The sequence below is a fragment of the Stigmatopora nigra genome, chromosome 23 (assembly GCF_051989575.1).
Source record: "Stigmatopora nigra isolate UIUO_SnigA chromosome 23, RoL_Snig_1.1, whole genome shotgun sequence".
NCBI classification, from domain to species: domain Eukaryota; kingdom Metazoa; phylum Chordata; class Actinopteri; order Syngnathiformes; family Syngnathidae; genus Stigmatopora; species Stigmatopora nigra.
In genome coordinates this window covers 7,119,664-7,145,736 of record NC_135530.1, presented here as the reverse complement: position 1 = coordinate 7,145,736, position 26,073 = coordinate 7,119,664, and the positions used below count along the sequence as shown (strand labels likewise).

General features: G+C 35.0%; 2 protein-coding genes across 3 annotated transcripts; both read right to left on the bottom strand.

The window, feature by feature from the left end:
* Positions 1-824: 824 nt before the first annotated feature.
* LOC144181485 (ATP-binding cassette sub-family G member 4-like) lies at positions 825-10,668 on the bottom strand. Of its 2 annotated transcripts, none has more exons than XM_077710015.1 (15): positions 10,519-10,668; positions 9,607-9,839; positions 8,527-8,644; positions 7,139-7,271; positions 7,005-7,055; positions 6,790-6,935; positions 5,323-5,446; positions 3,779-3,893; positions 3,570-3,703; positions 3,388-3,486; positions 3,145-3,313; positions 2,964-3,064; positions 2,211-2,369; positions 2,004-2,122; positions 825-1,370 (listed from the first exon to the last, which is right to left on the bottom strand). In XM_077710015.1, the coding sequence occupies exons 2-15, from the start codon at positions 9,836-9,838 to the stop codon at positions 1,145-1,147; spliced, it is 1,926 nt and encodes a 641-aa protein (XP_077566141.1). In that variant the 5' UTR covers position 9,839; positions 10,519-10,668; the 3' UTR covers positions 825-1,144. The 2 variants fall into 2 exon arrangements, with proteins under 2 accessions (XP_077566141.1, XP_077566140.1); XM_077710014.1 differs by having other exon boundaries at positions 10,358-10,610.
* Positions 10,669-17,145: 6,477 nt separating this feature from the next.
* Positions 17,146-25,448, bottom strand: adm2a (adrenomedullin 2a). The gene is made up of 3 exons (XM_077709847.1): positions 25,399-25,448; positions 25,027-25,288; positions 17,146-18,285 (listed from the first exon to the last, which is right to left on the bottom strand). The coding sequence occupies exons 2-3, from the start codon at positions 25,104-25,106 to the stop codon at positions 17,907-17,909; spliced, it is 459 nt and encodes a 152-aa protein (XP_077565973.1). The 5' UTR covers positions 25,107-25,288; positions 25,399-25,448; the 3' UTR covers positions 17,146-17,906.
* Positions 25,449-26,073: the final 625 nt, after the last annotated feature.

The window sequence follows — 26,073 nt, the reverse complement described above, 5'->3', positions numbered from 1 at the left end:
GATGTATATGATACGGGTGCGCAATGACCGTATTTTCACGACTATAAGGCGCACTTAAGTCTTAAATTTTCTCCAAAATAGACAGTGCGCCTTATAATTGGAAAAAACAGAAAAGCAAAAACGAAAAACCACAACTGTCGGATATTTAAAAAACACAAACGCCTGAACTGAAACAATACTGTTAAATATGCAGATGCCATCTTAGTTTACAACATCTTCCATCAGATAGCTCCTCCCCCACTGCAAGATTTCTATACAAAAAAAATCCAAAACATCAACAATGGCTGGCTCTAGAGGTGACTGTGTAGTGAGTGCTTCATACCTGGAAGTCAATAGCAATTACCGTATTTTCACGACTATAAGGCGCACTTAAGTCTTAAATGTTCTCCCAAATAGACAGTGCGCCTTATATAGGGAAAAAATGTCATTCATTGAGGGTGCGCCTTATAATGCGGTGCGCATTATAGTCCTGAAAATACGGTATATCTACGCATGTATGCGATTGAGGATAATTTTTGCTGGTGTACCATGACAATAGTCACGATCGCTGACAATAGCGTCGTTGGCTACCAGTTTACAAGACTATCTGGATTTTAGCCAAAACGGTCTTATTGAAATCGGTTTTCATAAATATTGGCGATTTTTTTAAACAAAAATTTTCCCCGTACAAAAGTCGGTGTACGGCGTACATGATTTGAAATGGTGAAAAAACGTATAAAATACGTATAAAACGTACAAGTTGACAGGTATGTATATCTGCTGATACAAATACACATCATATTGATCTCCTCTAAAGTAAAGTATGTGCACATTTTTAAAACATGTTGAGTAAGAAACCCTTTTTTAATAACCTGCAAATATTGTCACATACAAATCTGTCCTTGAATGTTTGACATTTTTTAAACACACGTCACGAAAAAATAGTAACAAATATACAACTGAATGGCTCTTTCATGTCTCACTTGTAATAGTAAATAACAACTCGAAGCCATTATTAACACTTACAAAAAATTAGTGAGTTACTCATTACCACACAAAAAAAATTGCACTTAATATCAAAACAATGTGCCAAGATTTCCAGATAAAATGAATTCCACCTACAAATGTTGCCGTACCAACTCCATCGACGCACATTAACTCCTAATTAACGATTTGCTGTCACTTTATAGCGCAGAACTTGGTAAGTTGCCACCCTGATGACAATGAAAAAAACTCCCAGGACAAGGAAATCCACGTAGATCTTTGCGTCGGCCACGTCCAACATTTGCAGAATATTTTTGGGATCTTGAAAATTGCACAGTCCCTCCTTACATTCCAGATTTTCCCGATTTAACCCATAGATGGAGAGGAGCACTCCTTCGAAGCCGTATCTAAAAACAACATTTTTTAAATTTGGCAAACAGGAAAAACGTATGTATCGATATACGAGCTTAATTCATTCCAGGACTGAGCTCGTATGTCAATTTTCTCGGAACTCAAACGGACGTTTCCCATTGAAATGAACTAAAAACAAATTAATTTGTCCAAATCCTGTTTTTGGTGTTTTTTCAGAGGTTTGGAACGAGTCGAATTTTGTAACCGATCAATTTTGTAAGTAGAGGTACAAAAAAAGTTCTGGAATCGATTAATTTTGTAAGTAGAGGTACGTAAAAAGGTCTGAAACCGATTAATTTTGTAAGTAGAGATACAAAAATGTTCCAGAACAGATTAATTTTGTAAGTAGAGGTCGGAAAAAAGTTCCGGAACCGATTAATTTTGTAAGTAGAGGTACGAAAAAAGTTCTGTAACCGATTAATTTTTTGAGTAGAGGTACAAAAAAAGTTCCGGAACCGATTAATTTTGTAAGTAGAGGTACGAAAAAAGTTCCAAAACCGATTAATTTTGTAAGTAGAGGTACGAAAAAAGTTCTGGAACCGATTAATTTTGTGAGTAGAGGTACAAAAAAGTTCTGGAACCAATTAATTTTGTAAATAGAGGTACGAATGTATCTAACTTTCACGTACCTGACGTAGGAGACGTAGGAGGTCCACTGAAGATAGTAAGGAATGTTCTGGAAACTGACGAAAAATCCCGAGAACAAGACGATGGGAATGGCCGTAATCGGCCCGACAAAGGTGGCGACCTGCAGGGTAAAGGTCAACTCCTTTGTCATTGACACATCCGAGAGGGAGGACAGGAAGGACTAGGGTATGACGGGGTGTCGGGGCTACCTGTGGTGATGGAGAGGCTGCCCCTATGAGGAGCCCCAGTGACTGAGCAACTAGGGCCACTGATGTCGAGAAGGAGACAAAGAGCAAGAAACGAACTGCATCCGGGGGCTGCCCTGTCATCCAGTAGGCGATACAGCAGTACATAATTGGACAGGTAATCTGAAAATGACATTGGGAACCAGGGCCATCATCTACATCAGGGGTAGGCAACCTGTGGCTCTTTTGATGGGTGTATACGGCTCTCCGTAGTAAAATATGGGAACCACTGGTGAGAGACCCCAATGGGAGCGTCACACCGGCACTGTGGCGCCGAAACTATCTCTGGCCTCTTTTTAAATCATAATTTTTCATCATTAGACTCTTCTGCATGCATACTCTCATGGCTATGGCCGTGAAATAATTTTCTCAAGAGAATTCACTTTTTTTTTTACTTTCAAAGTGGTGAAATGAATAATAAATGCTCACATTTTAATGTATTTTTACTTTTAAATTCTAAGTATGACTCTCAAGGAATAATGTTTGAAAATATCAATTGTTTATGGCTCTCTTTGTCAAAAGGTTCCCAACCCTTGATTTACATCAATTAAAACCAAATGTCAAAAATTTGAGATTAGATTTGGCCCGGCCCAAAAATCTGTTCCATGTTCATTCAATTGACTTCAACTGGCTTTGGATGCATCTTTAAGTGCCATTGCTGGCACAAGACATTTTGGACCAACAAATGAACCAACCAAACCTCTGCTGTCAACTTACCTGAAATGGTATGTCCGCACATGTTTTGGCCAAGTAGTAGGCATGCAGGCTGTACCATGAGTTTAAGTGCTCTCTGATAAAGACTGACATTTCCAAAGGAACTGTGGAAACAAAGCCAAATGTTGGTGGTCGTTGGTCACTTCCAACGTAACCAACGGCTGGAAATTGGAATTTCTCCCACATGTGAGGACGGTGGGCATCAGGGCAGCGAACATGAGAAACAACATGGAAAAGAAAAGGTAGCCCGTGTTGTTGAAGGCAAAGGTGGCGTCGTTTCCGATGTTGAGGTAAAGCAGGCCGATCAGGACCCCAAGCACGATGTGGGAGATCATCCTCAGGTGGGTCAGCATCTTGACAACACACGGTAAACAAAGTCAATTGTCAAATCCCATTCGGGAGTGTGCCTTTTTTTTCTTCTATTCACCGTGTCTCTGCATATCGCTGTCATGTTCCTTTTAAAGAGGATGTAGAATTGTGTGAACATGCTGGTGGCAAAATATCTTGATTCCAGGGATTTCATCTCCTGTAGATAGGTGACAAAATGGCGTCATCGAGTTCCAGGGCCGCATTTATTCAGCACAACGCAAAAGACGGCACGGCGCATACAGATTCCAAATCCTTGGAAGAACCCTGGTCGTCCTCGGCCCATCTCTTGGTCTCCTCGCAGCACGGGCTGTTTTGAGCGGCCTGAAACAGCACGGTCTGCATGTCCCCGTGCGTTCCCGTCGCCAATTCGATGACTGTGGTGGGGTACACATGGATTGGGGAAGTAACCAGACGAGCGCCTCAGTCAACGACAGAATCAAAGTGCTTACTGAAATCCGCTGGATTGTGATACTTTGGGCAATGAAGGTTGAGGTTGGTCAGATGAGGGATCAAGTGTGGGACGGTACCTCTGTAGATACATTGGCCTTGACTGAGAATGAAGAGCTAGAGGAGAAGGAACAAAAGAACACAAGTCTAAGACTCGTCCAGACTACAGGTAAGATCGGGCCCAAAAATGGTGACAGTTTATTGTTGAAACCAGCTCTCAAAATTATATTCATATGAGAGTGTAATATCTAAGAGAGAGAGTTTAATATCCATGAGTTTTTAATATCTAAGAGTTTAGTATCTAAGAGAGAGAGAGTTTAATAACTATGAGTTTTTAATATCTAAGAGTTTAGTATCTAAGAGTTTAATATCTAAGAGTTTAATATCTAAGAGTTTAGTATCTAAGAGTTTAATATCTAAGAGTTTAGTATCTAAGAGTTTAATATCTAAGAGTTTAATATCTAAGAGAGTTTAATATCTATGAGTTTTTAATTTCTGAGTTTTTAATATCTAAGAGTGATATATATATCTATATCTATATCTATATCTATCTATATCTATATATATCTATATATCTATATATCTATATATCTATATATCTATATATCTATATATCTATATATCTATATATCTATATATCTATATATCTATATATCTATCTATCTATCTATCTATCTATCTATCTATCTATCTATCTATCTATCTATCTATCTATCTATCTATCTATCTATCTATCTATCTATCTATCTATCTATCTATCTATCTATCTATCTATCTATCTATCTATCTATCTATCTATCTATCTATCTATCTATCTATCTATCTATCTATCTATCTATCTATCTATCTATCTATCTATCTATCTATCTATCTATCTATCTATCTATCTATCTATCTATCTATCTATCTATCTATCTATCTATCTATCTATCTATCTATCTATCTATCTATCTATCTATCTATCTATCTATCTATCTATCTATCTATCTATCTATCTATCTATCTATCTATCTATCTATCTATCTATCTATCTATCTATCTATCTATCTATCTATCTATCTATCTATCTATCTATCTATCTATCTATCTATCTATCTATCTATCTATCTATCTATCTATCTATCTATCTATCTATCTATCTATCTATCTATCTATCTATCTATCTATCTATCTATCTATCTATCTATCTATCTATCTATCTATCTATCTATCTATCTATATATATATATATATATATATATATATATATATATATATATATATATATATATATATATATAATTCAGCAACACGCTTATTTACTTTATATTTGTAACGCAAACGCAATTTGCAGACATGTTCGCATGTACAGTAGGGGAGCGTCTGTATATATATTTTTTCAGCTAGAGGGATGGAGGGAGGAGCCACCTAGTAAGCCCAGCCTGACCCATAGTAATGACTGACATTTTAGGCCCGACCTGACCCCAATTTCAGGTCGGGTTGGGCCTGGTTGGTGCTCAAGATCTTACCTCTAGTCCAGACTAATCTGAGTGCTGTTCAAGTTTACCTTATCAAACATCTGAAAGAGGTTGCCACTGGGCTGATGAATGGTGCAGATGACCGTCCGGCCTCCGTTAGCCAGACACTTGAGTAGCGAGATGACTTGGATGGATGTGGCGCTGTCCAAACCGCTGAGAAAACAAATAGAAAGTTGTCCACAAGCTTGCTAAGAGGCAGAACCTTCTTCAAATGATCATATTTTGTGGTCATCATTGATTCAAATTCTCTTGATTTTCTTTGCTGGATCCAATCTATTCTGGTGTAGAATACAGATGCTCCCCTACTTACAAACATTCACCTTACGAACAAACGGTACATACGAACATGTCAGCAAATTGCGTTTATGTCGAAAAATGTTGGTAAGTTCGATTTTTTTTCTGAGTAGTGCTTCTCAAAGAAGCTTGATGCGCGTGAGAAAGTGGTGAGCGTTGCACGGGAATACAACTGGAATCGTTCGACCGTCAGTACCATTTATAAACAGAAAGATGGAGCAGCAGGACCCAAATGTTGGACGTTGTACAAAGGTTGCAAATCAATTGAATGATGCCATACAGTGCTACCTCATTATTTATGATTAAAAAAAAAGAAAACTGTGCAATCGTCATTAGATAGCTTTTTTCGGCCAGTTTCTTGAAAATCTCTCTCTCCATCTCTCTAATGTATGTATTCTCTACATTTTATTAAATGTTTTTTTTCACTACAAACCAATGCTGGTTACTTATACAAGCTTTAAACATACAAATCCACTTATATTAACCTTCAATATACTTATATAGGCCTTGAACATAAATTATAAAACAAAATATAGCACTGAATCAACTTCAATTGGAACAATTTCAACTTATGAACACTTTCAACTTATGAACAAGCGCTCAGAACCTAACTCGTTCGTAAGTAGGAGAGCGTCTGTAGCCCCAAAAAAGGTGCGGTGCGGCTCACCCGTCGTATTGGATTATGGTGACCTTTTTATGTGCATGCTGTGTCCAAGATAATGTTTCATTAAGTTTAAAATCTCTCAATCTTGTGAGTGTGCGTGTTCGAGATGGTAGACTAAACAAGTTTATCCATCCAGGCAGGCAGTTGTCAGTCTACTGCCTTTTTACCTTTTGACTTTCGCTTACTAGAAGCGTAGGCTGCGGTATATTTGGTTTCAGGACATATTTTATAGTCTGTCCCATGGGTTGGAATTGAACTTGGAATAAAGATTTAGATTTGCCGCTCCCTTTTTACTGGAACAATTTACAAAAGGATCTCTCTGGCTGGAGACTTTTTAGACATCGTAGGTAACTTGGAGGCAGACGTTCTGATTCATTAGGTTTTTATGGTGAGGATAAATCATTTTTCTCATGAACAGTTTTACAGTTTCAAGATTCTCACTTTGATTGAACACACTATCTAAAAAAAAGTCGGCCATGATTTTCCAGTTGGGGTCACTAAAGGCAAATAACAGCTTTTTAAGAGCATGAGGTCATACCTGATGGGCTCATCAAAGAACATGACTGGTGGGTTGTTGAGCAGCTCCAGACCAATGGCCAATCTTTTGGACTGTCCACCTGAAAGGTTGTTTGTGCGTGTTTTGCCGCAGTTGGTCAGGCCTAAAGCTGACAATACCTCGTTCACCTGCCAAGAAATCAGCTAGCGTCCCTCGCCAGCTGACATCCAAATGAAAAACGTGCGAGCAGAACTTACTATCTTCTTTTTGACCTCCAAACTTTCATTTAGTTTCAAATGGGCTGCCACCTGAAATCCACCAAACAAATCAGGTCATAGTGGGTAAAAAAAAGTTGACAAGTGTTGTTGTCTTTCATATCAAATGAGCTTACCATCATGGCCTCCTTTGTTGAGAGGTGAGGCATCAAGACGTCACTTTGCATGATATAGCATGACATCTTCTGGAATTTCACCATGTCCCTCGGGTTGCCGTTTACCAAGATTTGGCCCGTCATTCCCGTTACCCTGTACAGTAATACATTGACATACGAGTGCCCCGACATACCAGGAGTTTGAGATACGAATACAATTCCAAGCAAATATTTGCCTTGCGATACAAGACCATTTGTGAGATACGAACCAGGCCTAAATTGTGACCGGACGTTTGGTCGCCGGTCAAATGGTGACAGAGAGTTTACTGTTAAAACCAGCTCTCAAAATTATATTCATGAGAGAGAGAGGTTAATATCTAAGAGAGTTTAATATCTAAGAGAGTTTAATATCTAAGAGATAGTTTAATATCTAAGAGAAAGAGTTTAATATTTAAGAGAGTTTAATATCTAAGAGAGAGTTTAATATCTAAGAGAGAGTTTAATATCTAAGAGAGTTTAATATCTAAGAGAGTTTAATATCTAAGAGAGTTTAATATCTAAGAGAGCGAGTTGAATATCTAAGTACTGTTTAATATCTAATGTTTAATATCTAAGTACTGTTTAATATCTAAGTACTGTTTAATATCTAAGTACTGTGTAATATCTAAGTACTGTTTAATATCTAAGTACTGTTAAATATCTAAGTACTGTTTAATATCTAAGTACTGTTTAATATCTAAGTACTGTTTAATATCTAAGTAGTTTGATATGTAAATAGTGTTTAATATCTAAGTACTGTTAAAACCTGTTCTCAAAATTATATTCATGAGAGTTTAATATATAAATATATACTGTTTACAACAGTACTTAGATATCAAACAGTACTTAGATATCAAACAGTACTTAGATATCAAACAGTACTTAGATATCAAACAGTACTTAGATATTAAACTCTCTCTTAGATATTAAACTGTCTCTCATGAATATAATTTTGAGAACAGGTTTCAAAAGTAAACTCTCTGTCACAATTTGACCGGTGACCAAAAGACCGGCGACCAAATGTCCGAGCACCTGTTACGAACGCATTGCCGTTCAAAAAGTCTCTCTCCCCTCCCGCACTCTGCATATTCTATTCTATTCAACTTCATAAATACAAAATATTTATTTATCACTCTGTTAGTAGATGGTGAATTAGAAATAATATAAATGTTTTCCATTCCAATATCCCGTTTTTTTTTCAGAAGATGGGAACAAATTAATTTGTATTTAGTTTATTTCCATGGGAAACGTTGATTTGAGATACGAGTAAATCGACTTACAAGCAGGCATTAAGCTCGTAGCTCAAGGTATTACTGTAATGCCAATTCGCGGATGGTTAGCAGAACTGTTTGAACCGTTTGGAGTGATACCTATATCCTGCCAGGACGTTCATCATGGTGGACTTGCCAGCGCCAGAAGGTCCCATAATAGCAGTGAGCTCTTTGTAGTTGAATTGTCCATACAGATTGTTGAGGAGTGTTTTGAAACCTTAAGAGGAAAAGGAAAGAAAAACCTTATAAACCTATACAGACGCTCCCCTACTTACGAACGAGTTAGGTTCCGAGCGCTTGTTCATAAGTTGAAAGTGTTCATAAGTACAAATTGTTCAACTTGAACTTGATTCAGTGCTATATTTTGTATTATAATTCATGTTTAAAGCCTATATGAGTATATTGAAGGTTTATATAAGTGCATTTGTATGTTTAAGGCTTGTAGAAGTAACCGGCATTGGTTTGTACTGAAAAAAACATTGAATAAAATGGAGAGAATACATAAAGTACTGTATACATACATTAGATATACAAGAAACTGGCCGAAAGAAGCTATTTAATGACGATTGCAGTTTTCTCTTTTTTTCCATCATAAATAATGAGGTAGCACTGTATGGCATCATTCAATTGATTTGCAACCTTTGTGCGACGTTCAACATTTGAGCCCTGCCGCTCCATCTTTCTGTTTATAAATGGTACTGACGGTGGAACGATTCAAGTCGTATTCCCGTGCAACGCTCATCACTTTCTCACGCGCATCAAGCTTCTTTATTATTGCCACTTTGGTTTCAAATGAAATGGCTTGCCTCTTCCTTGCATCTCTCTCTCTTTTCAGCCTTTCGCTTTTGACCAACCATATTGAATTATGGACGCATCAGATATTTAATGATAAAAATGATAAAAATGAAAAAGGTTCTTTGCGCACTAGAGATACGTCACGCACTTCCACACTGTAGAGAAGGTAGATGCTGGGTGAGCTGAGCTCTCACAGCGCAAGACGTCAGTATTAGCGGTGGAAAAAGCACTACTCGTAATACAAAATTGAACTTATGAATATTTTTTGACATTAACGCAAGTTACAGACATGTTCGTATGTACTGTTTGTTCGTAAGTTGAATGTTCGTAAGTAGGGGAGCGTCTGTAATCATCTCTCTAAAGAATAAAAACAAGCTACTGTACCTTTTTTCTTACAACACATCCCTTGCTTGACAGTGTAGGAGAGGTCTTTAAATTCCAGGTTGACAGCATCCTGGAGCGGGAGCTTGCCGAGAAGCTGGTTGTCGGCGTTGTCCACCTTCTTTAAGTTTGTGAGGGAGAACAAATTTGCCCGGGGTGCAGCAACCTCTTGGGGTTCGCGTTTTGATTTCATTTGGATGCTGCAAGTTCCCACATTTTTGACCTTCTGGAACATTCTGGAGGAAAGCAGGGAGTCATTAATAATAGACACCAGCAACAGAGACATTTCATTCGACTGATGCACACCAAGATTTTGATGTTATTCCATTAGAAAGGTCTCCCGTTTCACGCTCAAATACTTTATAGGTGCTTAAATTGAGCAAAAGTCATATTTTAAACCAGACTGCAAGTTGAAGGTGCCAACAACAAGTCTACTGCTACACTTTACCGAAAAACAAACATTCCTTTCTTGTCCTGTCTGGTCTTGTCACATCCCGATTCCACAACAATCAATTTTTGTTTTTCGTTTTATGACTCAAAATACGATTTACTGTTCAAATTCGTGAAGTAATAACAAAAGCATGGGGATATGGTTTGGTGAAGGGAAACAGGTGCTCGCATCACTGCGTAATTACTATTCACGTTTGTATTTACGGTTTCTTATTTAGCCATAAAGGAATATGTCTATGTCATATTATTCACCATATAGCAATATAAATTTGCGCGTGAATAAGGATTTATTTGTCATACTTACTTGAGTGTGTGTCGAAAACAGCATTCAAGGTTTAAAACGGCCTTTTAAGGTGTCATGTCTGCCGTTCACGTGAACGCCACACCTCGACGGAACGTTAACTTGTTTGGCTCTTGCTTCGTCAATACGCCACTTTTGGACATTTACATCTCCTACAATCTTACCTATTAGTGGTTGCAGTCGTTCTTCACTTTGTGAACAATGAAATGCGACTATCTTTGATCAAGTGACGACGGTGTAATAATGCTGCGCGTCACGTGCGATACAAGCGCTTTGACGTTGATGTCTTGGTGACGTTTCCATCAAAAATACTTTTTGATATATTTGGACGAGAACTAACGTCTAATCTAGCGGAAATCTCGTTTTTCACTGTCTGAAAGGAGTTTACATCAAAGGTACTTTTTGAAATCTTTGGATGCAAACTAATGTGTCCTATCTATAAGAAACCTCGTTTTTTACTGTCTGTAAGCAGTTTACTACTTATTTATTATTATTATCATTATCATCGTATCTCATTATAGTTGTATAATAACAATATAAAAGCATTCAATTCAATTTACTTTATCCTCATTAGGGTCGCGGGGGGTGCTGGAGCCAATCGTGGCTGAATCCATGCCAGATGCGGGACAACCTGAATCAGTGGCCAGCCTATTGCAGGGCACAAGGAGACGGAAAACCACGCCCACACTTACACCCATGCCAAGGGACAATTTAGAGTGTCCAATCAACCTATCATTGGAATGTGGGAGGAAACCGGAGTACCCGGAGGAAACCCACGCAGGCCCGAGGAGAACATGCAAACTCCACACAGGCTAACCACCCCCGGCTTATTATTATTATTATTATTATTATTATCATTATTATTATTATTATTATTATTATTATTATTATTATTATTATTATTATTATTATTATTATTATTATTATTATTATTATTATTATTATTATTATTATTATTATTATTATTATTATTATTATTATTATTATTATTATTATTATTATTATTATTATTATTATTATTATTATTATTATTATTATTATTATTATTATTATTATTATTATTATTATTATTATTATTATTATTATTATTATTATTATTATTATTATTATTATTCTTATTCTTATTCTTATTCTTATTCTTATTCTTATTCTTATTCTTATTCTTATTCTTATTCTTATTCTTATTCTTATTCTTATTCTTATTCTTATTCTTATTCTTATTCTTATTCTTATTCTTATTCTTATTCTTATTCTTATTCTTATTCTTATTCTTATTCTTATTCTTATTCTTATTCTTATTCTTATTCTTATTCTTATTCTTATTCTTATTCTTATTCTTATTCTTATTCTTATTCTTATTCTTATTCTTATTCTTATTCTTATTCTTATTCTTATTCTTATTCTTATTCTTATTCTTATTCTTATTCTTATTCTTATTCTTATTCTTATTCTTATTCTTATTCTTATTCTTATTCTTATTCTTATTCTTATTCTTATTCTTATTCTTATTCTTATTCTTATTCTTATTCTTATTCTTATTCTTATTCTTATTCTTATTCTTATTCTTATTCTTATTCTTATTCTTATTCTTATTCTTATTCTTATTCTTATTCTTATTCTTATTCTTATTCTTATTCTTATTCTTATTCTTATTCTTATTCTTATTCTTATTATTATTATTATTATTATTATTATTATTATTATTATTATTATTATTATTATTATTATTATTTTTATTTTTATTATTATTATTATTATTATTATTATTATTATTATTATTATTATTATTATTATTATTATTATTATTATTATTATTATTATTATTATTATTATTATTATTATTATTATTATTATTATTATTATTATTATTATTATTATTATTATTATTATTATTATTATTATTATTATTATTATTATTATTATTATTATTATTATTATTATTATTATTATTATTATTATTATTATTATTATTATTATTATTATTATTATTATTATTATTATTATTATTATTATTATTATTATTATTATTATTATTATTATTATTATTATATTATATTATAATATTATATTATAATATTATAATTGTATTATTGTTTTTGTTATTATAATTATTATTGTTATTAATAGTACTAGTAGTAGTAGTAGTACTCGTCATAGTAGTACTACTAGTAGTACTACTACTACTACTACTACTAGTAGTAGTAGTAGTAGTAGTACTACTAGTAGTAGTACTACTAGTGCCAGTAGTAGTACCAGTAGTAGTACCAGTAGTAGTACCAGTAGTAGTACCAGTAGTAGTACCAGTAGTAGTACCAGTAGTAGTACCAGTAGTAGTACCAGTAGTAGTACCAGTAGTAGTACCAGTAGTAGTACCAGTAGTAGTACTAGTAGTAGTAGTAGTACTCGAAGTAGTAGTAGTACTCGAAGTAGTAGTACTACTCGAAGTAGTAGTAGTACTCTAAGTACTAGTACTACTCGAAGTAGTAGTAGTACTCTAAGTACTAGTACTACTCGAAGTAGTAGTAATAGTACTACTCGAAGTAGTAGTAGTACTAGTGCTACTCGAAGTAGTAGTAGTACTAGTACTACTTGAAGTAGTAGTAGTACTAGTACTACTCGAAGTATTAGTAGTACTAGTATTACTCGAAGTAGCAGTATTACTAGTACTACTCGAAGTATTAGTAGTACTAGTATTACTCGAAGTAGCAGTATTACTAGTACTACTCGAAGTAGTAGTAGTACTAGTACTACTCCAAGTAGTACTAGTACTACTTGAAGTAGTAGTAGTACTAGTATTATTCGTAGTAGTAGTAGTAGTAGTAGTACTCGAAGTAGTAGTACTAGTACTACTTGAAGTAGTAGTAGTAGTACCAGTAGTAGTACTAGTACTACTTGAAGTAGTAGTAGTAGTAGTACTCGAAGTAGTAGTACTAGTACTACTTGAAGTAGTAGTAGTAGTAGTAGTAGTAGTAGTCAAAGTAGTAGTACTAGTACTACTTGAAGTAGTAGTAGTAGTAGTAGTAGTAGTAGTAGTAGTAGTAGTCAAAGTAGTAGTACTAGTACTACTTGAAGTAGTAGTAGTAGTAGTAGTAGTAGTAGTATTACTCGAAGTAGTAGTACTAGTACTACTTGAAGTAGTAGTAGTAGTAGTATTACTCGAAGTAGTAGTACTAGTACTACTTGAAGTAGTAGTAGTAGTAGTAGTAGTAGTAGTATTACTCGAAGTAGTAGTAGTACTAGTAGTAGTACTCGAAGTAGTAGTAGTACTAGTAGTAGTACTCGAAGTAGTACTACTACTAGTAGTAGTAGTACTCGGGGTAGTAGTACTACTACTAGTAGTAGTAGTACTCGGGGTAGTAGTACTACTACTAGTAGTAGTAGTAGTAGTAGTAGTAGTAGTACTACTCGAAGTAGTAGTACTACTGGTGGTATTGTTATTATTGTTATTATTGTTGTTGTTATTATTTTAATTATTATTTTTATATCTGATTATGTGTGTCACGGCCAAAAACATGCATGGTAGGCTGACTGGACACTCTAAATTGCCCATAGGTATGAGTGTGCACCGCACCGCTCCGCATCAGTGCATCTCATCCCATCGCTCATCTCTCATATCTCATGTCTCATATCTCATCTTATGTACAATACTTGAATGGACACTGAACATAAATTGGATCATTTAACATAGTTGGGGACACCACAGTCAAGTAAAAACAAGATTCCCCTCCCCCATAACATGCTAGACCCCAACATAAAATATATGGCGGTATATAATTCTATTGCTACTGTTGACCAACTGTAACTCATTGACTCCTCTAAGTGATGTAACCTTTACTTATCATAACCTTCCACTGACGTTCAGCCCGTTACGACACCAGTTGGGTCACCTAATGCCTGTAACGACCCATGTAGTAGTCAAGCCAAATAAAAAAATAAGAATTAAATATATATATATATATATATATATATATATATATATATATATATATATATATATATATATATATATATATATATATATATATATATATATATATATATATATATATATATATATATATATATATATATATATATATATATATATATATATATATATATATATATATATATATATATATATATATATATATATATATATATATATATATATATATATATATATATATATATATATATATATATATATAATTATAATTAAACAGTTCCAATGGTCTTACAAGAAAAACAAGGCATTGCAGGTGGAGACATCTCTTTATTTAACATATTTGAGTTATATACATATATTATAGTTTTATGCTTTTAAAGAATATAAGGAGCAAAATAAAGTCTTTGGCAATATACGCATATCAACACATAAATATTACTTAAATACATTATTATTTAAATAACTCGACTTCAGGCATCTATTTACACGTCATTCACAGATGGAGTGCACAGACATGTTTCAAAACTGTGACATTTTGGGGGGAAAAAACACTTGCTAAGGACAAGCAAGCAATCGCAAAAAAACGATGTAGTGCTGGTCAATAATAAAAGAAATGATCACATGGTCAACGGCGGCCAATGAGTTCACGACAATCACAAATAGGCTTAATGGCGCGTTTGACTTTAACCAGCCTTTGAACAAATTTGATTTTAGACAAGTCAAATGATGAGATGTAGCAATCTTTTGTGAAAAAATACATTCAAATCTAATCCTGATGTGAAAGTATTAAGCAACATGTACTTTGCTGCTTTTTATTTTGAAAGGGGAGACTGTGGAAGGCATCTCTCCAATTCCCTCTGTGCTTGCATATGACTCCAAAGATTAGGTCAGCTTAATAAACCCGAGTCAAACCCAAAGTCTCGACTGGCGGCAAGAACTTATGACTCACGTGAAAGGCCTTGCTATTTCCACATCCTATTTCAGCACACGCGCAGAAACCTAGGTCCATAAATCCACTGAATGTTGACATTTTGTATGGAATATTACCCTATTTTCTCCCATATAAGCCATATTTGTTAAAAAAAAAAAAGATGACTGAATCAAGGGTACGGCTTATATGCGCTCAAGACTTGCTATACCAGTAGTAGATGTTGGCAAAATAACATTTACTATTAGTGGTTATTTTCTGTTTTGTAGTAAGAAAACAATCATTATAGGATGAATTCATTCCTTATGATAATGACCCTAATAATGTGCTTTTGATTCATACAGTATCTCAGAAATATCACTTGTGATGATTTTTCTAAGAGTTTCCCTTCAAAGTAACACATTTGTACTTCCTATTAAAACCATGAATGTGGAGGTGAAAATTGGGAATCAGGGGGCGGCTTATACGTGAGAAATGGTAAATTTCAATGATTTTTAAGGCAATTTTAAGGGTGCGGCTTATACACGAGTAAATATGGTCGCTCCATTTTCTCAAATTAACCAGAAGTCAACCAAAAATTATTGATAACAAAAAAATTTAGGGTGCGGCTTATACACGGGCGGCTTATATGAGGGTAAATATGGTACTTTTTCCATTTTTTTAAATTATTTTTACTTCCTGGGTTTTACATTCATTCACAAACAGCTTTTGTTTTGATTGATTAAGAGTAGTTAAGATTGGACTTAATCGGGTTACGACTGTAAACGTAACCGGATTCTAGTTCCAGTTATTTAAAGAAAAGTGGTATTAGTGCGGATTTATTCAAATCCATGTTTGTATTTAATTATTTTTTAGCTAAATTCAAATTTTTTTCACGCCAATTTTTTTTTTTTATATCTCTCAACCCGTCTTCAACATGTACTCACTACTACCACCGTGGGGGCTTGACTGCCATTACATCCATTCTGTGTTACTTGATTTTTCTTCGGTGAGAAATGAAATCTAGTAGCACCAAAATGCTCGTTAGTAATAAATAAATCTCCATCCAGTATCCCAAAGGTAGAACATTGAAGGACATTGAGCCGAATGGCAAATAAATCAAATATTTAGAAGCTCAAAAGCATTTTTTTTTCAAAACGACAGCCATGCTTTCACAGCTTGAACCTCATTAGAAATCTGCATTGTCTGTATCCAGTGTTTCCTGGATCAATCTTCGTACTACCCGGTGCTCTTGGTTATGTCTTTGAACGCGTCCAAATGTGATCTGACACGAACCTGGCACCAGCAAAGTGCAAAGACCGCATGGCCAACCCAACGCGTTTGATCAGCCAAGCGCAGGAGAGAGTTGGAGACAAGCTATCGTCTTTACGCTAACAGGATTACAAAGTCCAACTGAGGTTGCTTAGGTTGTCCCGGCTGTGAAAAACATTCTCGGTTAAAAACTGAACAAATATAGAACTGGAAAGTTTAAGAGACGCAACAGTGTTCGAGATATGATCTATTATTGTAATACCAGACTAATACAGTCATCCCCCAATTATCGCTAATTCACTTCTTTCCAATTTTTTTCCCGCTATTAATTTGTTTTTTTTTTAAATGACCTCCTAGGACCTGGCGTCCAACATTTTTGGTTGTCACAAGACTACAATTTGGACAACTACATATTATTTCTCAGAAACTATATCATGTAAAAAGATCATTCTTTGTTTTTACACTCATCAGGTCCCAATCGTGACCGGACGTTTGGTCGTCGGTATTTTGGTCGCCGGTCTGTTGGTCGCCGGTGTTTTGGTCGCAGATCAAATGGTGACAGAGAGTTTACTGTTGAAACCAGCTCTCAAAATTATATTCATGAGAGAGTTTAATATCTAAGTACAGTTTATTATCTAAGTACTGTTGAAACCAGCTCTCAAAATTATATTCAAGGGAGAGAGTTTAATATCCAAATATCTACTGTTTTCAACAGTACTTAGATATTAAACAGTACTTATATATTAAACAGTACTTAGATATTAAACACGACTTATATATTAAACACGACTTATATATTAAACAGTACTTACATAATAAACAGTACTTAGATATTAAACTACTTAGATATTAAACTCTCTCGTGAATATAATTTTGAGAGCTGGTTTCAACAGTACTTGGATATTAAACAGTACTTAGATATAAAAAACTCTCTCTATTAGATATTAAACTCTCTCTCTTAGATATTAAACTCTATTAGATATTTAACTCTCTCTTAGATATTAAACTCTCTCTTAGATATTAAACTCTCTCTTAGATATTAAACTCTCACTCTGAGATATTAAATTCTCTCTCTTAAATATTAAACTCTCTCATGAATATAATTTTGAGAGCTGGTTTCAACAGTAAACTCTCTGTCACAATTTGACCGGCGACCAAAAGACCGGCGACCAAAAGACCGGCGACCAAACGTCCAAGCACCGGTCCCAATTAGCCTAAATATCAAAGAGAAAATAAAAATGCTTAGCATATAATTGTCTGGGTCTTAGGAGGTTAAAGTTCCTAAAAATGTGAAAATACACGTTGAAAGTTGCAAACGGAACCTGGTCTTCTTTTGCAATTGTCACGGCCGTGTTTGGTCTACATTAACCGCAATGTTTGAGGGATTACTGCAGATTTTAGAGGTCAATAGCAAAATAGAGCCATTTTGTTTCAGGGTACAGGGCTCATCCGTAACTGTGGGGGCTTCTGGGATTAATTGGGGATGAGTCTTGTCTGCCGCTCTGGCCAATAAGCTGATAAAGCCTGTGGCTGAGGTTCTGTACTTGGCAGGTTCCCAGCACGCAACCCACTCGCATTAACTGGGCATGGTGGGGATAGTGGTGGCCACCTCGAGGACTGGGGTGGGCGTGGCGACGGGTTCTCGAGGGCCTCCACGGGTTCTCAACAGGTGTGGCCCAGGCAATAGCGGGGTTGCTTCCTGTCCTCTTAGTGCCAAAGAAGTGTTTGAGTGGCCATTTTGTCAAAATGGCGGAGTCGCTTCGGGCACCCGGGACCCAACGAGGATCCGCTTCAAACTGGTCACGCTTGTCCAGATGTTCCGAGCTGTGGGGAGAACCAAAATAGGATGAAGTTAGGGAAGGAAAAAAAAAATCCAAGCTAACTAATTAACTTTCCAAGCTTTCATTGGATGTGTGTTTTGTTTTGTTTAGTTTTGTGTCAGAAAAAATGGTGCTCGGACGTTTGGTCGTTTTTTTTGGTCGCCGGTCTTTTGGTTGCCGGTCGTTTGGACGCCGGTCAAATGGTGACAGAGAGTTTACTGTTGAAACCAGCTCTCAAAATTATATTCATGAGACAGTTTAATATCTAAGAGAGAAGTTTAATATCTAAGTACGGTTTAATATCTAAGTACTGTTTAATATCTAAGTACTGTTTAATATCTAAGTACTGTTTAATATCTAAGTACTGTTTAATATCTAAGTACTGTTTAATATCTAAGTACTGTTTAATATCTAAGTACTGTTTAATATCTAAGTAATGTTTAATATCTAAGTACTGTTTAATATCTATGTACTGTTTAATATCTAAGTACTGTTTAAAATCCAAGTACTGTTTAATATCTAAGTGCTGTTTAATATCGAAGTACTGTTTAATATCTAAGTACTGTTTAAAATCCAAGTACTGTTTAATATCTAAATGCTGTTTAATATTGAAGTACTGTTTAATATCTAAGTACTGTTTAATATCCAAGTACTGTTTAATATCTAAGTACTGTTTAATATCCAAGTATGGTTAATATCTAAGTACTGTTGAAACCAGCTCTCAAAATTATATTCATGAGAGAGAGTTTAATATCTAAGAGAGTGAGTTTAATATCTAAGAAAGTGAGTTTAATATCTAAATACTGTTTAATATCTAAGTACATTTGACCGGTGACCAAAAGACCGGCGACCAAACGTCCGGTCACGGCAAAAATTGGATGTCAATTACCCGCAATTATGAGAGATTCAGCAGACCTTGCACAAATTATTTTCTGGGAAATAAAATAACCAAGCTCTTTGGGGTTCCGGAAACCTGCATCTGGTTAATCAGCCAATGTTCTACATGGCGGCGTACAAGTTCAACAAACAAGCTCCGGCCATATGCTCAGTGTTTGACAAACACACTTAAAGCTTTTTCCTCATCTTCCTGCCTTTTTTTTTACTGTTCTCTGTTTGTGCAGTACAGTGGCAGCTGATAATGCAGCGATGCAACGTAGCCTCGCAGCCGGTGGGTGATGACGGGGAAAAATACAGTCGTACCTCCACTTAAGAAATTAATTGGTTCCAAGTTTTTTTTCATAACTTCAAAATTTCGTAAGTAGAGCAGGACATTTATATGTCAATTCTCTAATTCGTTCCCCGGTCCTCACAAAACTACCACTTAGACCCTTTAAAATGGGGTTAAAGTGTCCCAATTTTGTATGAAAGATGTGAGGATACACAAAAAAATGAAAGAAAATGATAAGGAAATAATTTATGAATGTCATGAAATAAATAAAGCATATGAAAATGTGCCCTTGCTGCGGAAATATCTCCCCCCGCGGCTGTTATTAATGTGATATCCGTGTTTGTCCGCCAGGTGGTGGCACAAGCCTGTTCTACCAGGGCGAAAGCCATCCACTTTGTAGTACATTTTAGACTTTTACGTGTGCCCTGTAGGCCAAATTAGATTTCAAATCCTTTAATTATATTGGGGTCGAGTTGACCCATTTCTACATCTCAACTCTTTTGTTATTCTATTCTAGGTCAAATTGTCCCTCTTTTTGTTATTTTGCAGGTCAAATCAAATTGCCTCAGTGTAACAATCCGAACAGCTTGTATTTTGAAATAAATGGACTCATTTTAATACTTTGCATGACATGAAGAGGTACTTTTAGTCACAGTCTATAAAATGAGAATGCAATTGAATGTATACACATTCCAAATAATAATGAGAAAGCACTCATTCAATCATTTTGAACATGCGCTAAATCCACAGCTGTTCTCTTTATTTTGAAAGAGCAGTGGAATGAGCCAACTTCCATTAATGACTGACCTACCATATTTTCTCGCATATAAGCCGTAGTTGTAACAAAAAAAATGACTGAATCAAGGGTACGGCTTATATGCGCACAAGATTTATACGCTTTTTTTTTAATTCAACATTTTTTTTATTCAAAAGATTTAAGGGAACATTAAGGGTGCGACTTGTATGTGCGGGTGGTTTTTATGTGAGTAAATAAGGTATTTGTAACAAAAAATGACTGAATCAAGGGTACGGCTTATATGCGCACAAGACTTATGGTGTTGCTATACTATTTTTCACCAGTAGATTTTAGCAAAGTAACATTTACTATTTGTTGGTTATTTTCTGTTTTGCAGTGAGAAAACAACCATTACTGGTTGAATAAATTCCTTATGATATTGCCCCTAACAATGTGGTTTTTATTCATACAGTATCTCAGAAAAAAACATGTGCGATCATCTTTTTTCAAATTGAATAATTAGATATTTTACATTAAAAAAGACAGGCATATTAACTTCCTTATGATATTGATCCTAATAATGTACTTTTGATTCATACAATATCTCAGAAATATCACTTGTGATGATTTTTCTTCAGATTTTCCCTTTAAAATAACACATTTGTACTCCCTATCAAAATCATGAATATGTAGGTGAAAAATTGTGTATCAGGGGGCGGCTTATATGCGAGAAATTGTGCACTTGTGATGATTTTTCTTAAGATTTTTCCCTTCAAAGTAACACATTTGTACTCCCAAAGTTAAACTATGAATATGGAAGTGCAAATTGAGAATCAGGGGGCGGCTTATACGCGAGAAATTGTCCACTTGTGATGATTTTTCTTAAGATGTTTCCCTTCAAACTAACACATTTTTACTCCCTATTAAAACTATGAATATGGAAGTGCAAATTGAGAATCAGGGGGCGGCTTATACGCGAGAAATTGTCCACTTGTGATGATTTTTCTTAAGATTTTTCCCTTCAAATTAACACATTTGTATTCCCTATTAAAACTGTGAACATGGAGGCGGAAATTGAGAATCTGGGGGGGCTTATATGCGAGAAAATCGTCAAATTCAACGAATGGTAGCTCCATTCTCTCAAATTAACCGGAATTATTCATCAAGTCAAGCAAAAATTATTTCAGGAATGATGCTTATTTAATCAAGATGTGTTTTGGTGGCATGCTACTTCCAGCTGTCTTTTGAACCGTAGCCTCGACTTTCGGGAATTGGGGCAACGAGACCTCCCCCAAGGTCATTTTTTTTAGTGAAAACAAAAGTTATGTTTGTTTGTCTACATTATGCATCTCAGACTATATCTGGACTTGGCTTTTTGTGTCGCGCGGAAATCTGCTCTTTAAGGATTTTTGGATTTAAAGTCTCAGCCAGTTAATCTGCAGTGGAATTCTCCCATCTTGTAGAATCGGCGCCGGTCATAACGGTGGTGTTCTTGCTTCTTTTTTTTTTTTTCTCCATGAAACGTCAACGCAAATAAAACCGAAAGGGACGAAAAGGCACGTGCCGAAAGGGGTTGCGACACAATTCCAAACGGCCAGACCGTGTCATTCATTTGTTCGGTTCTTAAAGTAAATATTTAGTCAGGAGTATCCCGCAAACTCAGGCAAACTTTACACGAGTCCAAATGATGAAATAAACTGCATTCTGTCTGAGCCCGATTTTGAGCCACATTTGTGTCCAACTTGAGGAATTTCAATTCCAACAGCTGATCTTGACTAAAGCTCAATTGAACTTTTACAGCTTTTTCTTGATGTTATGTAAAGCCACATAGCTACTGTATTAACTCACATATAAGCCACCTGTGCGTATAAGCCTCACCCTGAAAGCTGCCATAAAGTTTTTGAATTTGACAATTTCTCGCGTATAAGCCGCCCCCTGATTCTCAATTTGCACCTCCATATTCATAGTTTTAATAGGAAGTACAAATGTTTTACTTTGAAGGGAAAATCTGAAGAAAAATCATCACAGGTGGAAAATTTCTCGCGTAAAAGCCGCCCCCTGATTCTCAATTTTCACCTCCATATTCATGGTTTTAATAGGAAGTACAAATGTGTTACTTTGACGAGAAAATATTCAGCAAAATCATCAAAAGTGGACAATTTCTCACGTATAAGCCGCCCATGATTCTCAATTTGCACCTCCATATTCATAGTTTTAATAGGGTGTACAAATGTGTTAATTTGAAGGGAAAATTTTAAGAAAAATCATCACAAGTGGACAATTTCTCGCGTACAAGCCGCCCCCTGATTCTCAATTTGCACCTCCATATTCATGGTTTTAATAGGAAGTACAAATATGTTACTTTGAAGGGAAAATCTGAAGAAAAATCATCACAAGTGGTATTTCTAAAATTTTGTATGAATCAAAAGCACATTATCAGGATCAATCTCATAAGGAAGTTAATATGTCTGTAAATGCAAAATATCCAATTATTCAATTTAAAAAAAAGAAACAAGTCTATTTTGATGAGAACCTGATGCTTTCTAATGACTAAATAGCGATTTTTTTGCAAGTTATGTTTTTATGCGCATATAAGCCGTACGCTCGATTCAGTCATCATTTTTTTGTCCTACAAGAGCGGCTTATATACGAGTAAATACGGTCATTCTCTTAATGAACCGTTAAAGCTTTATACCAGGGGTGGGCAAACTTTTTGACTTCAAAAATTTGACAGATGGGCCGGGTCAGCACAAGATACGATACATATAAAAAAAAAGTGCATCCGTTAACAGTACACATGAAACATAAACAGAAAAAAGGACTCAAGTATTAACGTACTCATCATTAAAGTTAAAAATATAAAGTACAAAGTAAAGTCAAGAGGAATGTATTAAGAAATATTAAAATGTAATTAAAAAAGATAAAATGACTATAAAACACAAAAAAAACAAATAAGAGTGGTAAAAAGCTACTGTCACTGGCTTCCGTGTGATGCGCCATCTTGGAAAAAAGAAAAAAAAACATTTTCTGGGCCGAATTAAAAAGCCTAGCGGGGCCGTATGTGGCCCGCGGGCCATAGTTTGGCCATAGCTGCCCATCCTAGTAACAAGCCTAGATGACTGAGCTCAGCAGCTGTGTTAAAAAAGAAAAAAAGTAAGCATGAAAGAAAGAAAAGATGAAACCATCCCTGACTATCAGTCAGTTTAAATAGAACAGAACGTCCTCAGTTGGACAATATGTCAACCTAATGAAAGCCAGATTGACATTTTCAAGAGGTGAGGGAACTATTACTATTTGCGGTGTCAGGTTTTTTGGGGGCAAAATGGATGGAGAATGATTAAAGGACTCCTACTTTTGTCACAAAAAATGACTCCATAATGTTCACAGTTGTTAAAAATGAGTGTGGCAGGACAGCTTGTTATTGGACAAGTTCTGTATTTTTGCTTCTATATTACACTTTTTATGATTATCCAAAGACCAACAGGTGCATTTTGAAATTGTTCCAATCAAATGGACCAAATAATGGCTTTTAAATTCATTAAAAAATATATTTTGGGATACTTTCAAGCAAAATCATGACAAAATAACATTGAAAGAGCCCATCATTTTAATTTTATGAGTTCATTAAGAAACATTAGAAGAAGAAACAATTCTTAAATGTTCCAGTAGAGGGCAATCTCACTAAATTTTCCACTTTTCTTTATCATCATTCATGTTTACAGACTACATAAACATTCTGCGTGTGTGTGTGTGTTTTTTTTATAATAGCACAAAAACTTGCTAGCATTAACACATGAAGACATGTGCGCAATTGTTGAAGTGATGTTTGGATGTTCTGTATCATAATTAAGATACAGTGGCTCTATTTTTATATTTTTCTTATTTTTTTCCCTCTGCTTTTTTAGCACAGATTTCAACGAACATAATGTCTTTTCATTTGACCTTCTCATCCTTTCTATCTACTGGAAAAGTTCAGTATCTGCTCAAAAACTAGATAAAAGCCACTTGGGTCATGATAGAAAATGCAAAAAAAAAAGAAAAGAAAAGAGAAGAAAGTTAAGAAGGAATCTTCTTATCACGAATTCACTATGTTGCGATTTTTCCTGCGATTTTTTTTAATTTGCAGTGGCTTCCACTTGCGAGTTTTAGCGCGACTTTAACATTTTTATGAACTTTTAATTTTATTTTAATTAAAAAAATATATAGTTCATAAAAATGTAAAAATCCATGCTGAAAATCATCAAATCAAAATCAATTAAAAGCTTTTATTGTCACAAATTTGGTGGTGCTATTCCACAAATTGCGTTTTCCCAGTAAAAAAAACATAAATAAGAAAATTATAAAAAATTCTATATATATATATATATATATATATATATATATATATATATATATATATATATATATATATATATATATATATATATATATATATATATATATATATATATATATATATATATATATATATATATATATATATATATATATATATATATATATATATATATATATATATATATATATATATATATGAGAAAAAATAATAATATATATATAAATATAAAAATGTGAAACTATATATATATATATATATATAGTTTCACATTTTTATATTTATATATATATTATTATTTTTTCTCATAGGAGTGGCCCTACTTTGCGGGCATGTCTGATCTGCATTAACCGCGATATTCGAGGGATATCTAGTATTTGACAAGGTTCTTATTCAGAATGTCAAATTGACAAGCAAATCAGCACACGACAGACAAAAGGTAGACTTAAAAGGTGAAAGGCTTAAATGGCATTTCTCCACCAATGACAATCCGAGCGGTCCTCACCTGAGGAGGTCCTGCGCCAACAGCAACTGGAAGCACAGGAGGCTGACGCAATAGACTGACAGCGGATAAAGAGCGCGCATCTCCGGGCGAAGGTTTGCCTCTGCGGCCGCTGGAGGGTGGTTGGAGGTGGCCGGAGGTGGCCGGAGGTGCGCCGGTGCACGGATGTTTTATTCCCAGACCAGAGGGTGAAAAAAAAAAAATAATAGATAAAAAATATTGATGACTGGTTGAACTATCCAAGCTGGTAGGGGAAAGTGCACCACTGCGACGGGGGGAAGGAAAATGATTAGTCATGGGGGGGAAAAGTGCTTATAAGTGCACATCTTGCTTCACAGTGGAAGTTGTGCTTTAAAATCCCATTGAAAAGCTTACCTTGTTCGGGGGTGACTCAGGTGCGCTGCGGCTGCCCTTGTTCTTTCTACCCAAGATCAAGTTCTCTAAAGCTTTTTTTGCGGACATGATGGCTTTAAAAAGGGAGTGGGCGGGGTCTAGACGCCAAAACAACCATTGCCTCCCACCTCTGTCGTCTGTATGGAGATGAATGATTTCATATTGTGTATATACTTGTCTTATTAATACACTATTCTATGTCATTCCAAGATCCTTTCGGGACCTTTTAATGTACTGGACCTTCAGCACTATAAGGCGCACATTCAATCATATTTGTTTCATATATAAGACGCAACGGATTATAAGATGCAATAGTAGGAGTGGTGGTGAGGGTGGTGTCGGTAGTGGTGGTAGTAGTGGTAGTAGAAGTGGTAGTTGTAGTGGTAGTGGTAGTAGTAGTAGTACCAATAGTAGTGGTAGAAGTAGTAGTGGTAGTAGTAGTAATACCAATAGTAGTAGTACCAATAGTAGTACCAAGAGTAGTAGTACCAATAGTAGTACCAATAGTAGTAGTACCAATAGTAGTAGTACCAATAGTAGTAGTACCAAGAGTAGTACCAATAGTAGTAGTACCAATAGTAGTACCAATAGTAGTAGTACCAATAGTAGTACCAATAGTAGTAGTACCAATAGTAGTAGTACCAATAGTAGTAGTAC

Bases quoted from the DNA above. Each gene is read 5' to 3' on its own strand.
- adm2a (XM_077709847.1), bottom strand. From the start codon at position 25,106: ATGCGCGCTCTTTATCCGCTGTCAGTCTATTGCGTCAGCCTCCTGTGC. The intron at 18,286-25,026 runs GTGAGGACCGCT...TTCTCCCCACAG, and splicing joins TTGGCGCAGGACCTCCTCAG to CTCGGAACATCTGGACAAGC.
- LOC144181485 (XM_077710015.1), bottom strand. From the start codon at position 9,838: ATGTTCCAGAAGGTCAAAAATGTGGGAACTTGCAGCATCCAAATGAAA. The intron at 7,272-8,526 runs GTATCACTCCAA...ATTACTGTACAG, and splicing joins AACGTCCTGGCAGGATATAG to GGTAACGGGAATGACGGGCC. The intron at 2,123-2,210 runs GTAGCCCCGACA...TTTACCCTGCAG, and splicing joins CAGCCTCTCCATCACCACAG to GTCGCCACCTTTGTCGGGCC.